Source organism: Pochonia chlamydosporia, chromosome 3 (assembly GCF_001653235.2).
Source record: "Pochonia chlamydosporia 170 chromosome 3, whole genome shotgun sequence".
Lineage (NCBI taxonomy): Eukaryota > Fungi > Ascomycota > Sordariomycetes > Hypocreales > Clavicipitaceae > Pochonia > Pochonia chlamydosporia.
Genome location: NC_035792.1, coordinates 1,887,271 through 1,901,587, shown reverse-complemented (window position 1 = coordinate 1,901,587; position 14,317 = coordinate 1,887,271). Strand labels below are relative to the sequence as shown.

The 14,317-nt window shown below is 49.6% G+C and overlaps 5 protein-coding genes across 5 annotated transcripts; 2 read left to right on the top strand and 3 right to left on the bottom strand.

Moving 5' to 3' along the window:
- Positions 1-2,159: 2,159 nt before the first annotated feature.
- Positions 2,160-4,224, bottom strand: VFPPC_04450 (conserved glutamic acid-rich protein; the record flags this gene model as incomplete). The annotated part of the gene is made up of 3 exons (XM_018283803.1): positions 2,160-2,182; positions 2,237-3,209; positions 3,271-4,224. The coding sequence occupies 3 exons, from the start codon at positions 4,222-4,224 to the stop codon at positions 2,160-2,162; spliced, it is 1,950 nt and encodes a 649-aa protein (XP_018145033.1).
- A 725-nt stretch (positions 4,225-4,949) lies between these two features.
- VFPPC_04449 (coatomer subunit delta) lies at positions 4,950-6,726 on the top strand (the record flags this gene model as incomplete). Its single annotated transcript, XM_018283802.1, has 5 exons — positions 4,950-4,952; positions 5,008-5,451; positions 5,523-5,716; positions 5,776-6,577; positions 6,637-6,726. The coding sequence occupies 5 exons, from the start codon at positions 4,950-4,952 to the stop codon at positions 6,724-6,726; spliced, it is 1,533 nt and encodes a 510-aa protein (XP_018145032.1).
- A 619-nt stretch (positions 6,727-7,345) lies between these two features.
- On the top strand, positions 7,346-9,986 carry VFPPC_04448 (anaphase-promoting complex component Cut20/Apc4; the record flags this gene model as incomplete). The annotated part of the gene is made up of 7 exons (XM_018283801.1): positions 7,346-7,577; positions 7,653-7,965; positions 8,035-8,611; positions 8,672-9,298; positions 9,440-9,488; positions 9,533-9,682; positions 9,730-9,986. 7 exons carry the CDS (start codon positions 7,346-7,348, stop codon positions 9,984-9,986), a joined length of 2,205 nt encoding a protein of 734 aa, XP_018145031.1.
- A 169-nt stretch (positions 9,987-10,155) lies between these two features.
- On the bottom strand, positions 10,156-11,455 carry VFPPC_13639 (GTP-binding protein GTR2; the record flags this gene model as incomplete). The annotated part of the gene is made up of 3 exons (XM_018291413.1): positions 10,156-11,014; positions 11,069-11,170; positions 11,223-11,455. The coding sequence occupies 3 exons, from the start codon at positions 11,453-11,455 to the stop codon at positions 10,156-10,158; spliced, it is 1,194 nt and encodes a 397-aa protein (XP_018145030.1).
- A 1,258-nt stretch (positions 11,456-12,713) lies between these two features.
- On the bottom strand, positions 12,714-13,019 carry VFPPC_17727 (hypothetical protein; the record flags this gene model as incomplete). The annotated part of the gene is made up of 1 exon (XM_022429416.1): positions 12,714-13,019. The coding sequence occupies one exon, from the start codon at positions 13,017-13,019 to the stop codon at positions 12,714-12,716; it is 306 nt and encodes a 101-aa protein (XP_022285546.1).
- Between the last annotated feature and the right edge of the window lie 1,298 nt (positions 13,020-14,317).

Genomic DNA, 14,317 nt, shown 5'->3' with positions numbered 1-14,317 from the left:
AACCTTGCTGCTTGCTCAGGTCGCTCCTGCCATGAAAAAGCTTGGGCTGGTCTAGCGCCGTCTGCTTCGCCTCAGATTCCCCACCACGTTTCAAACTTCAACTTGAAATCTTGCCCCTGGATCTTCGGCTGGACCCGCTGCGAATTCAATGTCCATCGTTTCGTGCCTTCTGATGAGCGCATCCTGTCCCCCCTTTCCCACAATGGCTTGTGCCTGGTTAAGGTCAAGTTATGTCTGGCCTGATGTGTCAGCTATGCTATTTGATGCCTCTACCAATATTTCTGAATAACCGATACCGAATCCCTGCGTGCGATTGTCCCATGAGGCCCTCGCTTAACTCGGCCCATCTTCGCTAACAAAACATCGTCATTAGTTACCTCGCATGTATGTCATTGATAAAGGAATGAGACTGTAAGCACAAGCTTGTAATACTACCAGAACTTGACGGGGATTTATCCCATTATGAATGCTACCACTTCCTCTGCAGTGCACGGGCTTCGCAAACATACGTCATCCACCTATCTTGATCTCGATGTTGACAACACAACTGAAATGCCCGTGACAAGTGAGACATGACACTCAGCCATCGAATTCTACGCATTACGAGAGGCAAAACTTACGCAGCATTCCCGCGAAACAATATTAACAAGGCAGTTTCCTTACCAAGCCGCCAAAATAATTCCCCGTTGCCGATTCAAAGGGTCAACGCCAGGGTCATCAGTCGCGTGCCACGAAATCCAATATCAGGAATGCAACACCGCCCATTTCCACCGACTGCATCACCCCTTGGACAACAAATGGCACGCAGGCAAATGTGTGAGCTCGGTATGAACGGACCGTATTTTATTGGACTGACCACAAACCACGAGTCTCCCTTGCTTTTGCATTACGAGTCGCTCCCCACAGCAAGTCCCCTTGGCTGTGGCAATGCTCAATGTTCGGCCCCGAGATGCCCGCGGCTTCCATATCAAGACACGATATCAGATCCATCCAGTGACTAGTATATTCATTTTTTTTCTTCTTAGAGACGGGCCAGCTCTCCCGAAAATCCAAGCTCTCGCAGTAACCATCGGCCGAACTTAGTGCGGAGCTCAACCCTTGACAACGATGGCTGATTCTAAAAAGCAGATTGACCAAGCACCAACCCAACACAACTACGATACAATAAAGTATACTATAAAAAGCCTGGTGCAAGTTCACCCCTCAGGTGCCAGAATATTTCCGAAACGTCGCATCACGGCGCTAGCTCAATGAGCCAATCTGGCCTTCTCCACCAAACCACCTCTCCTTGAGGACTGCCAAGCCCACGGAGAGCCATACATAGCTGGTCCGACATCTTTACAGGGATCTCCGAGTTAGAATAGCTGCCCCATTGGTATAGAAATGTAGACTACACTGCTCATATCCATAGAAAATTGGTCAAATCAAATTGCCAGCCTTGCCTATCTAACCCGACATACGCGGTATCCTACCAAACGCCAAGCTAATACATTTCGTCGAAGATGTTCATCTTCGCCGCCGTGATAAGTTGCCACGATCTACCTCAAGCATGCCTAGCTGTTGATTCTATGCAGGGGCTCACGCGAGCAATAATAAAATACTTCACCTCGTAGTTGGTAACACACAACATAACCCCCTGCCTGGTGTTCGGACCACCTGACCTTTCTCTTGGCCCGCGTTCAGCTCAGTGCAGATTGCTCCCTCCAAACTAAATGTAGGCGATGGCAGTAACCAAAACGTTTCTTCGTTTCTTCTCCGTGGAAAATCGGGTATCAAGTAAATAAGTTGAGTAAATCCAGCCGGCAACACCCCATTAATGGAAGTTAAACCCCCCACCTAAGAATCGCACAACCAAACAAGATTGGCGAAGCTGCCTTTCATGGTTAGTAGATATTGACTTTGTCCTACCTTTGAAATAAGTTATTGATCAGGCCAACAACGTGTTAGTGGGGTATCATGCTTTCGTCCTGTTGGGGCGTGCTGCAAATTATAGTGAAATGCAGACCAAACGGCCCTATGAACGGGTGTCTATAATGCCTTTGGAGCTCATTACCAGCCCATGAGCTTGTGAGGGGATAACCGAGCTTCCAGGTGTGGTACAACTGGGGATGGGGGAAAGCGTGGAAAAACTGTTAGTATCACGAAATGTTTTGTTTTTTTTAGGAACGTTGACGCTTGGCATCTACACACAAGGTTAGCGGAGACTGACAGTAGGCAGCCTGTTCAGGGGACTCACTGTTGTCATCTTCAGCGCCAACATCATCGTCACCACGGGCTCGTTTTACAGCACCGGACGTTTCATCCCCAGCGGCTCCATTATTCAGCTGAGGGATTGCCTCATCTCGCCAATCAATTTCTGCGAGATCATCTTGCTCAACCAGGCTGTCCATAGCGGCCGCGTCGATTATTGTGTCAAGAGCAGCCATCTCGACAGGTGTAGATGTCTCTTCACCGTCATCTTTTACTGTCGTTGTCGTAGTGCTGGCATCTGTGGCAGCGAGGTTTGCATTGGCATCTTCAAAAAAGCCTTCAACCGCTTTGTCTTCCGTCCCAGACGGGCTGCTGCCGAGTACCTCAGGAGGCTCATCGAAGTCAAGTCCGATCAAATCATGATCTTCATCCCCCACTTGGTCAGGGTTCTCTCCATCTCCAACATCATCTTCTGGAGCCAGAGCTCCTGAAGCTACGGCCTCGTCGAAGAGCTCGGTCACTTTGTCTGTCTCCTCCATCACGTGGTTATCTTGAATACCAAAGTCTCCAGGATCATTGGTAGGTTCATCATCTTGGTAGACATTGTTAGTGTCGTCTTGCTGAGGTGGTACTGCATGCTCTTCTACTGCCTCCCAGTCTTGTCCGTGCGCCTTTTCCACTTCCGAGACATCTCGTGTTTCTTGTTCTTGGGTCGCATGGTCATTATCAGCGCTATCATAATCGTCTACCTGGGTATCGAAATCATCGCCGACTGAGACATCTGTACGGCCAGTATGATGGTGCACTGGGTTCTGAAAGAGATGGATGACTTCGTCCAGTCCCTTGCCCTCGGTGGCGCTTTCCATCAAGAATTCAAGTCGTTTGCTAGTACTAGGCCGGGTGAAGAGATAAGTATATAGTGGCCGGTTGCTTTCGGGATCCTGGTTTTTGACAAGAATGTCAAAAACTTCAAGTATTTGCCTCAATGTGATATTGGTCAAAACTTCGGGAGATGATGACTGATGACATTGTTAGCTTTTGACTACTCTTCATCTACGGCTGAAGGGCAGTTAAACTTACCTCTGCGAACTCTAGTCCAAGCCCATCTACTTGAAATACAAGGTCATCTTCAGGAAGGAGTTCATTCACAAGCTCTTCGCGCAAGCCACTCAACAAGGACTCAAGGTTGTCATCCAGAACTGAAAGCTGCGAAAAGAACCCCTCGGAAGATAAGGAGAAGAACGGGAATTCATCTCCTTTGTATTGCACAGTAATCGCGGGGAACCCGTGCTCGTCAACATCAGAGTATCCCTGCTGCGAATGAGGCTGCTCCTCAGCATCATCTTGCAGTTCCTCATCATGCTCCATCTCGTCCCCAGGTGCTTCTGAGTTGTCAGAATAGGATTCTTCTTCTCCACTACCAGCCACATCACCATGCTGCTCAGCGGCAGGCTGTTGCTCTGTTTCAGATGTAGGCGGTTCATCTTGAGCTATATGTTCGTCAACATCACCAGCCGCAACACCTTCTTCATCGTCCCCCTGTTCTCCGTCTCCCTCCCAGCTGATTTCATGATCCCCGTTCTTGTTTGCGGATTCATCTTTCTCCACAATTCGTTTCTCGTGAAGGTTCTCCTCTGAGTGCTGTTGCTCTTCAGACACTTCATCTTCACGCTCGGCCAGAGCTTCGTTCCCTTGGTGGATTGGTTCATCGAAATCGTAGTCTATTTCGTGTGGTATCTCTTGGCCCTCTTCAGGGTCTTCGTCGGCAGGTGCGATTACGGGCTGGAAGGTAGCGGGTTCGGTTTCCTCTCCATCTTCGAAAAAATCCACCTCGGCATGAGCGCCATCATCGTCTATGCCAGGCTCTCCTTGTTCTTCGCCTCCTAGGTTGTCGGGATCCACAGTCTCGACGGGTTCTGTTGCCTCTATGTTCTCAGTGTGGTCGAAGGGTTTCTCGGCATCGCTATCATAGTTGATTAGATCGTCGTCCAGGTGTCCATCTAGGCCCAACTGAGGCGCGGCGTTGACCTCCATTTCCGCCATGAAGCCTGCGCGTACTCCCCGAGTCGGCTTGCCGTGAAAAGTCCGCTGAAGAGCTCAATGAAGAATTAGCCAAGGCTGCAGCCCGACTGGTTATATGCGACAGTCGCCGCTAGTTGCGAAACAACTGGTCAGGGCGTTTCTGATTCGAGGTTTGGGTGGTACTTTGATCGGGATTAGGCTGCGAGCGAGCTGAAATTAAATCGTATACTCCAAGGAACGACGCGTAACATTGGGAAAGGTGTGGTATGAATAGGATAAGATGTCGTCTTGAGATGCGTTTGTTCAGCTGTTGATATGTTTCGTCGATAAAGGGACAAAGCTGTGCTGTTCAATGTTGCAGCTTGATGACGGATCCAGAACATTGAAAGCAACTGGATTGCTGACAGAGAGTTTTGAGTGGGTCTCAGCCCAAAGGCAGCAGTGGCGCATGGGGAGGACACTTTACCCAAATGGGAGGCGCAAAGGTCAACAGCATGGAGCACAGAAAGAACCAGACCTTGGTAGGTACGTACCAACGAGTTGCTCCTTCCCCAAGCCAGATACTCTGCCCCACCGTCACACCTGACTTGGCCTTTTGGACCTGGCACTGTGACTTGGAAATAGTGGCCAGCTCCTTGTCAACCCAAGAGCCGCCATTGAACAGCAACGCCAGATCCAACCAGCCGGCCCCGCGTCATACCTCAAGATTCTCGGACTGCCATATACTAATTGCCAAGATGGTGCGCCTTGAATTGTATAGAGCTTTCGCAAGAAGCCCTTACTAATGCTTTACAGGTCGTTCTCGCGGCGTCAATCTGCACCCGCGGGGGGAAAGCTGTCCTCTCCCGCCAGTTTCGAGACATGCCACGATCGCGGATAGAAGCCCTCCTCGCCTCGTTCCCAAAGCTGGCTGACAGCGGCACTCAGCACACGACTGTTGAGCAAGACAATGTTCGATTTGTCTATCAGCCTCTTGACGAGCTGTATATGGTGCTCATCACCAATAAGCAGTCCAACATTCTCCAAGATATCGACTCCCTACATTTGTTCGCCCAGGTTGTCACAAGCGCATGCCGAACCCTCGATGAGAGAGAGATCCTCCGAAATGCCTACGAACTGCTTAGCGCTTTTGATGAGTTGGTTACGCTGGGATACCGAGAAAACCTTACCATGAGTCAGATCAAGACCTTTTTGGAGATGGAAAGCCACGAGGAGCGCATTCAGGAAATTATCGCTAGAGTACGTCCGCTACCGCAGCTGCAACCGCCTTGTAAAAAATTTCTCTTTCCCTGTGCTAATGCATATTACAGAACAAGGAGCTCGAGGCTGCTGAAGAACGAAAGCGAAAGGCCAAGCAACTTGAAATGCAGCGCAAGGAGTCTGCCAGAGGTAGTCGTGGGATGCCTCGAACTCCAGTTTATCCTACATACACACCTCCTTCGAGACCGAGCGGTGCGGATTCATACGATTCGTACGAGGCCGAAAAGAATAAGACGTTCAACAAGTAAGTTGTATTCCCATTGGCCTGAATTGCATGTTTGGTCCAACTGACCGCCAAACTAGGCCACTTGCACCAAAAGGAAAGGGCATGCAGCTGGGCAAGAAGTCCAAGACCACCGACATGTTCGAGCGAGTCCGTGGCGACATGGGCGGCGAGATTGATGACACGCCTCTCGTAGCTCCCACTCCGGCTACGGCCGAGCCTGTTGAGCCTCGAGTTTCATCGACGCTCGACCGCGATGCTGTCCATGTCACTATCTCGGAGTCGATCAGTGCTAATCTCTCCAGAGAAGGCGCTGTCAACACTTTGTCCATCAGCGGTGATCTTTCTCTGCGCATCTCCGACCCCAGCCTCACCAAGATCAAACTGGGCCTCCACGCTGTCCCATCTCACGGCGCACAGTTCCGCACGCACCCCAACGTTGACAAGAACCTATTTAATGGATCCAAGACTATTCAAATGAGCAACACAGCTCGAGGATTCCCTGTGAACAACTCGGTTGCGGTATTGCGATGGAGAGCCTCACCAAAAGGGGACGATACCAGTGCCTGCCCCATCACATTTACAGTCTGGATTAACGACAACGGCGGCAAGTACAACGTTACTGTTGAATATGAGCTTACGGGTGGTGATGCTCTGAGAGATGTCAGCGTCGTGATTCCCTATTCAGGAAGCGAGCCTATTGTGTCTAGCTTCGATGCGGCTTACGAGGTCTCGGGAGATATGTTGGAATGGAATATCGGCTCGGTTGATGATGAGAATCCCAACGGCGCCTTCGAATTCGAAGCTGAGAGCAGCGATGAGAACGACTTCTTCCCCATGACTGTACGGTTTAACAAGACGACGCCATATATTGATGTGGATGTGAGTATCATCATTTTTATCAGGTATGACACGATAGAATGCTAACAGAGTCTTTACAGGTCACGAAGGTATCCCTGTTGGAGGAGGATGAGGAGATTACGTTCTCCAAGGACGTCAAGTCTACTGCCGACAACTACGCAGTTGAGTAGACGACGACGGTGTGCATATGTTGAAGGGGTACCATTTAAATGACCGGGGAGTAGCTGGCTGGTTAACGGCAATGAAGCTAGAATACCATTGAATGGATGATGGCAACGGGATATGAAAAAGTCGGGTTCAGAATTGCGTGGGAAATGCATTTCGACTCGTTTCAGATAGTAGAAGACATTGAAAATAATGGACGAATTGACTTGAAGCCATGTGGTTAAAATAGTGACGCATTCATTTGCATCAATTCAGAAAGCGAATGGTACAGGACGAGAATTTATGTGTGCATAGAGTTGATGTTGTTATTGTTATTGTTCACTGTCTGATTACTTTACATGCATGTTCAAGTGCCAGTTGTGGGGTTCCGCCATTTCTCATACAAAGAAGGAGCACTTGAGCCCATTGCTTTTACCAGGGATTGAACAACGACAATACGTCCGAACAACAAAACACAACACCAGACTAAAATCGCCAACATTGAAAACCCGACGCGTTGTCATCTTGATGCGAATACTGGCTCTACGTGTCAACGGCTAGATCCAGCCACATCGTTCTTTAACTATGAGCCGTGCAAAAATAGAAAAACTGTCCATTCCATGAATTGGCGCTCTGTCGACTATCATGGCTGCACCGAAACGACTCTCACTTTTCAGTGAGACCGAGTTCGAATCAAAGGCTTCAGCCGGTTTTCCGTCAGGCTGTCCCACGCTCGACCTATCAACCACATGGGACGCCGCCGGCAGAAACCTACTCATCTACAGACCTCCCTCACAGCCCGTCTCCAAAATCCACCAAGTTGGTCCGCCAGGGACGAAAGCCCCAGAGGCTGTCACAGTCACATGGAAACCAAACGGTTGGTACCATCTACATGTTTCACCGGACGTCAAATCTGTACAGTGCAGTCAGTGACTGACAATATTTCAACCAGGTCAATTTCTCGCTGTAGGATGGAGTGATGGAGTAGTCCGGCTTATGGGACTGGAAACCAACAAAGCTGCTCATCATATTCCTGTGTGTGAGGGAACTAATGCCAACATCTCCCGCATTGGCTGGGCAAGTTGCAATGTCACAGGCAAACCCCAAGGAGAATTATCAACGCATTCAACGGGCTTTGAGTCGACAGAGTCGACGGCACCCGAGGATAAACTACCTCCAAATCTACCTCAGGAGCTCACTTTCCTTGAAGTCGACACTGCTTTGCCTAAAATAAGCCCCTTGCCTACCGGTAGTGCCGGTCCGGAGTAAGTTTTCTTCTGCTTCCAATCCTTCCGCAACGAAAGATGGCACCGTAAGCTTACAACCTTCAACAGTGATGATGCCACTGTCTTCACACTGCGCACTGGAATCGAGTTCTTGTTCCAGCCGCCGAAGCGGGAGGAATACGACCGGGTAAACGTCATGGTAGTCGGAACCAAGGATGGCAAACTGCAGCTAAACATCTTTGATTCATTCCTGATTGGCACGTTTCTCAATCCTGTGGCAGAACCGGCAACCACCTCGTACATGATTTCACACGCCGCTCATCCTCAGTTATCAACACATGCTCTAGTCTTCGCAGAGAAGGAGACAGAGGCGAACCACCTGACCCTCGTTCCGATGGATTTACCATTCATTTCTTCGTCGCCCATCAACTTGCCTCTGCTAGCGTCCAAATTAACTACCCTTCAGAAGCTATTGCGATACATTAAACAGTCCCAACTCCACATGCAAGTGGAATGGAAGAACACAAGGGAATTACCAAACCGATTTCTACGGAGCGTGCAAGGGGACCTCGAGGAACTCGCAAGCGGCCCTCGGAGCATCGTTCCAGCACTATACCACACTGTTGTTACTGGTCATGCGTACGAGCCAGTTCGAGAGTGGTTGGTAGACAGTGTGGCCGAAAGGGTACGTTGTGCACATGCGCCTATAAGTTAAAGCAGCATCCTGACATTAATATGACAACAGGGCCACAAACGATGGGACAAGGCCGTGATCTCTGGTCTCGAAAACCTCCGCAGTCTGGTCCACGAAAATTTCCTCCCAGCGTTAGACCGTTGCGCCATCATCCTCAGTCGTCTCCGGGGCTTGGCCCAATTCTACGATGACAGAGATGATATCGGCTACTCGGTAACCCAAACGAGCAGACTGCTCGACATCGTCGGCTGCCTAACCCTAGTTGGCCACAAGATCTTGTCTAACGTTATGGATGAGCTGGAGCATTTCAATGCCTTTTCAACATGGTTACGCTTCCAGATCGATCGACTAGCCTCCTCTTCCATAGAGCAAAACGAGCTCACTGAGAAGGAGGCCACTATGGACACATCCAAGGTCCTCACGTACATCGAGCGGTATCTAATCAGCAGTCCACTGGATATATTTTTCGACCAAGTCTCCAAGGGAGACTGGCAAGCCGACCTGGACCACATCGAAGACGGAGTCAGCCTATTACCCATCCTAGACACGCAGTTAACAAAGCAGGAATCCGGCCAAGCATCCCGACGGGCCCTTCAACACGTAGAATTCCTAGTATCATACGTGACGACCTCGTCTAATCGCATGTTCAAGGACATCGCCGAAGCCAAAAAACGCAGTGTACGCTTCGGAACACCCGTCAAATTATCCATCGGACATCCAATCTCACTCATGGACATTCAAATGTGTCACACCGACGGAAATGCAAGTTCCCATCACAACAGCCTCAGTGCCAAAAACCCATGGCTAACTGTTGCACAGACTGGGGTGATATATTCTGCCTTGGCATCAAACTCCTCCACCAATAAGGGTAAGCACCAGATCCATTATCACGGCCACCGCTAATTGCAGCAGTGTACATCTTCCAATCCGGTGTGGACATCAAAAACGGCATTAGTAGCAGCCTACACACTGCATCGACGTGCATTCACCTCCCCGACAGGAACGTTATCGATCTTAAATTTTTAAATGGCGAGACATTGGTCCTGCTGTGCAATAAAGCCGGTAATAATACCCACATTCTTTGTGTCTGCTCTTCTGATCAAAGCTAGATAACACACCCACCATCACATTGGTCCCTATACAATCCGACCAGCTCGAATACAAAGCCTACGGCTCTGCTATCGACGAGATCCCTATGGTTCAAGTAGCAGACTTGGAAGAGTTCATTATTTCTCCAGAGTATGCTATGCGCCCTGTGCGAATGGAGGTCCACGACCGGACGGACCTTCGAGGGGAGGTGCCTATGAGAATATGCCTATTGTCGAATAACAGGACTACATGGAGGACTTTTACTATTGCGGAATAATTAAGATTCACGGCATTCTAAGGCGAGTGGTTCATGAAATAGAAATTCAAATAACTCGCTACATGTGGTACAAGAAATCAGGTCCCCCAGGTGTTGTCTTCAACTTCTAAATCCACTGGTATTTTGGAACTTCAAACCCATTCGCAGTTCAATCATTTACCAACAAAATTTACTTTCGTGGTTTCGTAATGTTGAAAAACTCGGTCAACCCCTCCACCACAGCCTCTACATTCATATTCACCAATGGCATCCTATCGTACGAATCGTCCCTCATGATGGCAACCAGTGCCAGGTAACGATCCACTTCCCTCAACATGATGGGCTTGTTGCTATCGTGCAGCACGAGACAGCTCTCCGCCGTAGAACAGCCAATTTGTTCGTCGAGTTTCGTGTTGAACGGCTCTCCTTCCAGCTTTTTCCGGTTTTCGTCACTTCGTTGCCATGTGCCATATACCTCTGTAATGTCAATAATAACATCAATGTAGTCACTGCAAATCTCGTAGCTTGCCATATCGGCGGTGGCACTATCTGTAGCAATGTAGATCTTGGAAAGAACATCGAAAAGATAGGCCTTTTCGAAGCGACACGTGCGACAGAGATTGGTAAGCATCGATTCTAGTGTCCCTAGGCGAGGTATGAGTTTCTGGATTACTTTGCTGAAAGCCTCGAAGATGGAATGATTATAGATGGAAGTGAGGTGAAATGTGACGGGGGCGTTTTCGAATCCGTGATCCGATAATTCGTCCTGGATGCGGATGGTTATGTCACGCTGGATATCGAGTTTGTAGTCGTCGGAAAGACCATCTACTTTGTGAATGAACACCTCAATATTGATGTTGGGGTAGCTGCGCTGTAGGGAGAGAATAGTGGCGTTGAGGCGAGACACGGCTTCGAGATAGTCATCCTGGGCATCAATTACCCAGATGAGAGCGCCTATTTCGCCAAAGATGGCATCCATGTCGAAATTGGCATTATCAAAGACATCGATTTGCCCTGGGAAGTCCCAGACTTGAAAGTCCATGAAGGATCTGGCGTTTTGTTAGCCTTGATGCGGTAAATCCGACACATGTAGAATTCCTTACGCCATAGAGTCTTTCTGTATTCGTGCCGTTGATTCCAGGAAAAGCGTCTCATTCGGAGGCAACTTGTGAAATACGACACTCGAGATGGATGATTTCCCACTCCTCCATGGCTGTTAGTGGGCAGCTAATCGCTCCAGGGCAAGGCACTACATACCTCCTCTGGCCCATCAAGAGTAGTCTGGGCTTCCCCTTGGCAGGCAAACCCAAGCCCGGTTCGGTGGGTTTAGCGGCATCTTTGTTTGGCGCGCCAGCTGAGGACTGCATGTGAATACGCTGCAAAGTTAGCTCGGCTGGACTCATAAGACCCGACGATGAACGAGCAGTTAGGTTCGTATCATCACCCATCTCTGCTGCCAAGGCTTCACGAAGGGGAGGATTGAGGGTCATCGCAACAACAATAACAACGTGCCCATGGACCAACAATCACTCTGGGTTATTTGTGCTTGGAGTAAGAAGAAGTTGAGGTGGTCAACAGCCGCAGGTTGTTTATAGCAGCGCTTGCTGAGACTTCAGACGTAGGTGCAAGAAAAATGATTGTGAAGAGACCAGCTTCCCGACTTCACCACGAAACTCCCTCGTCATCGCCCGCCCTCCGACAAAATAGTAACCAACACAACTCTTACAAGAGTGAGTGCCATGTCACAAAGCCGAAGGATTGTTGCTACCCAAATGGCCAAGTCGTCTGGGTTTTCGTCGCTCAAGGCGGCCGCCACAGTCTCACGAGATGCGGTCGATTCGGGATGAGATGAGATATGAGAGTTCTCGGGTCCAGACTAAAGCGCGTTCTCGTCGTGCCTTAATCTTATATTAAGCGACAAAGAGCCATGCTACTCTCCCTGGTATAATAAACCTGGTTGCGCTTGCGGCCAGGCTAATGGCGAGTCAGTTGGACCTGTCGGCATCGACGGAGCAACGACCCTGGAAAGAAGCATGTCGTTGAGGCTCGGCTCAACCCGCAACGCAAGCACTCACGACATTGTGACGCAACATGGTCATGCCACGACACAGGACTCCGGTCCTAAGTCCGGTCCCCAGGTCGACATAGAGCCCGACGAAGTGAGAGACGCGGTGCAATGCAGAACCACAGCATTAACAGGCCACGAGCTGCATCACGCGACCCCGACCACGCGGTCCAAAGGGAAAGAAAAACATTGGCGTGGCGTGGTCAGAAAACGAAGACGCAAACCAATTGCGCAGTCGTGTAACGCCTATAAAGCACGCCACTCGGCAGCTTTGAAAGGTAGAAGGGGTGAAGGAGAACGAACATTCGAGGAGTGACGGATAGACAGCGGCCACTTTGTGAGCTTTGGCTCCGGCTCCTGTCCTGCGAAACCTAATGTATTTCCAGCTCAGTTGCGCCTGGGGAAGAAGAGCAGCAGGTGGCTGGCACAAGGGGCGAGAATAAAACGTCGAATCACCAAAAAGCACACAAGCACTCACCTCCATCCTGGCGACGCAATGCTCCTAATGGGTAGAGGAAGGGTGCCGCAAAGGCCCTTCGGGTAACGTATAGCAAAGACTGCAGCCAGTCGAAGAACAGACACCAGGACCGAAACCACGATAACTAGAAACGACGATCGATTGATTGAGAAGCGGCCAGGAGAGCTTTGTTTGAGCCTTTCAAATACGATGTGACCAGGGTAGATCAAAGTCCGACGTCAAAGCGAGTTTTGAATGGGACCCTGGGACGGGCGAGACCAGAGGTGTGCGCAGGTATCAGATTGTCTAGCCCGAACGGAAGGGACCCTTTGTGGCCCAGAGGTTCAAGCGCGCCGCTGAAACAGACAATACTGTGGATGAGATGGTGATGGTCGATGGTGCAGCATGAAACCTGGTCGACCAGGAGAGCACATGAGGTTCGAGGCCGTTGAGGTGATGGGAACTGACTGGACTTGGAGAACCGAGTCTGCGATTGGGCGAACTTAAACTTGGATGTTTCCAACGAGTCCATGTCTGTCTGGTCTGGTTGGGGGTTGGAAGGACGGCAGGCACCGTGGGGTGGCTCCTGCCTGTTTCCACTTTCCGCAGGCGGTCAATTGTGGGCCATCAATGCGTCAACTCAAACCTGTCTGTTCATTCACAAGTGACTCTTTTGAATGTGAGGTCATTCAAGTTTCGTTTTTTCATTCATTCATAAAACAGTGCAACAGTGACAACAACAAACCCGCAGCGACATCGAATTCACCATGAAGCTCATCAATCAACTGAAAACATTCTTGAAAAATTATCCCTGGATGTGTGAATAATGGAACAGATGGCTGTCCTGGCCATTGCCGTCTTGTGCCTGAAAACTCAATTTACTCTTTGCTGCACGTCTGCAGCCAACCACCAAATAGGCAAGGAATCGCTCACTCAAGAGCAACAACGGCATCAACTGCATGTATCCTGCGTCTATTCCGTAAGAGCTGTCAACTGCCAATTGGACCTGATACATCACTCACGCACGCCTCTTCATATTTCCCGTCGTCCAGATGAACAATCCACCGCCGGCTCACCTTTCATATACGTGTCACTTTGGTATGGCAAGATGAATTAGCAACATTGCAGGTTCACCGTAGCTGCACTGATTATCTCAAATTCCGACATATCGTTTAATTCACATAGCTACCGGACCAGTAGTTATTCACATCCTACCCGATTTCTCCCATCTTCAATCTTGATTCCATTCACTGGACCCGGTCCTACCCTATATGACGGCTGAGAAAGGAGAGGCGTGTTTGTCATTTACATGCATGCGTCTATTCAATGCAACATGCTCTCGCTATCGCATGAATAGACCACGCATAAAGCTCTTCTTTTTCTTCATATCTTTTGCTTCGGATATGGTAATTGTGTCATCACTGCTCCGTAATTCTGACGAAGACAGGTTCGTCCCATTTTGAGGCTCCAACTTTACAGGTGGCTCGGACGCCGTGAACGTCATCGACGAAGGTTTTCGTATAGTAGTGGGTGGCTAGATAAATTAGTTGCTTTGAACCAAGCTCGAAGCAATATTCGCCGTAGAGTGATTACCTTGGACCTCCTTGCCTCCCCGTTTCTGCCATCATTGGCATGAGACGCTTGTCTAGAACTTGTCCAGCCCATGGCGGCGGCCAACGTCTCGCCTCCATGACCCAAGCACTCTTCTAAAATAGGCACAAAGTAGACAATACCACGATTAGGCGGTACCCTAAGTGCCTGTTGAAGATGTGCTTGAAACAGAGTCACGTTTCTCTTGTTGATATTTGCCGATACCTGGTCCGGCAATGT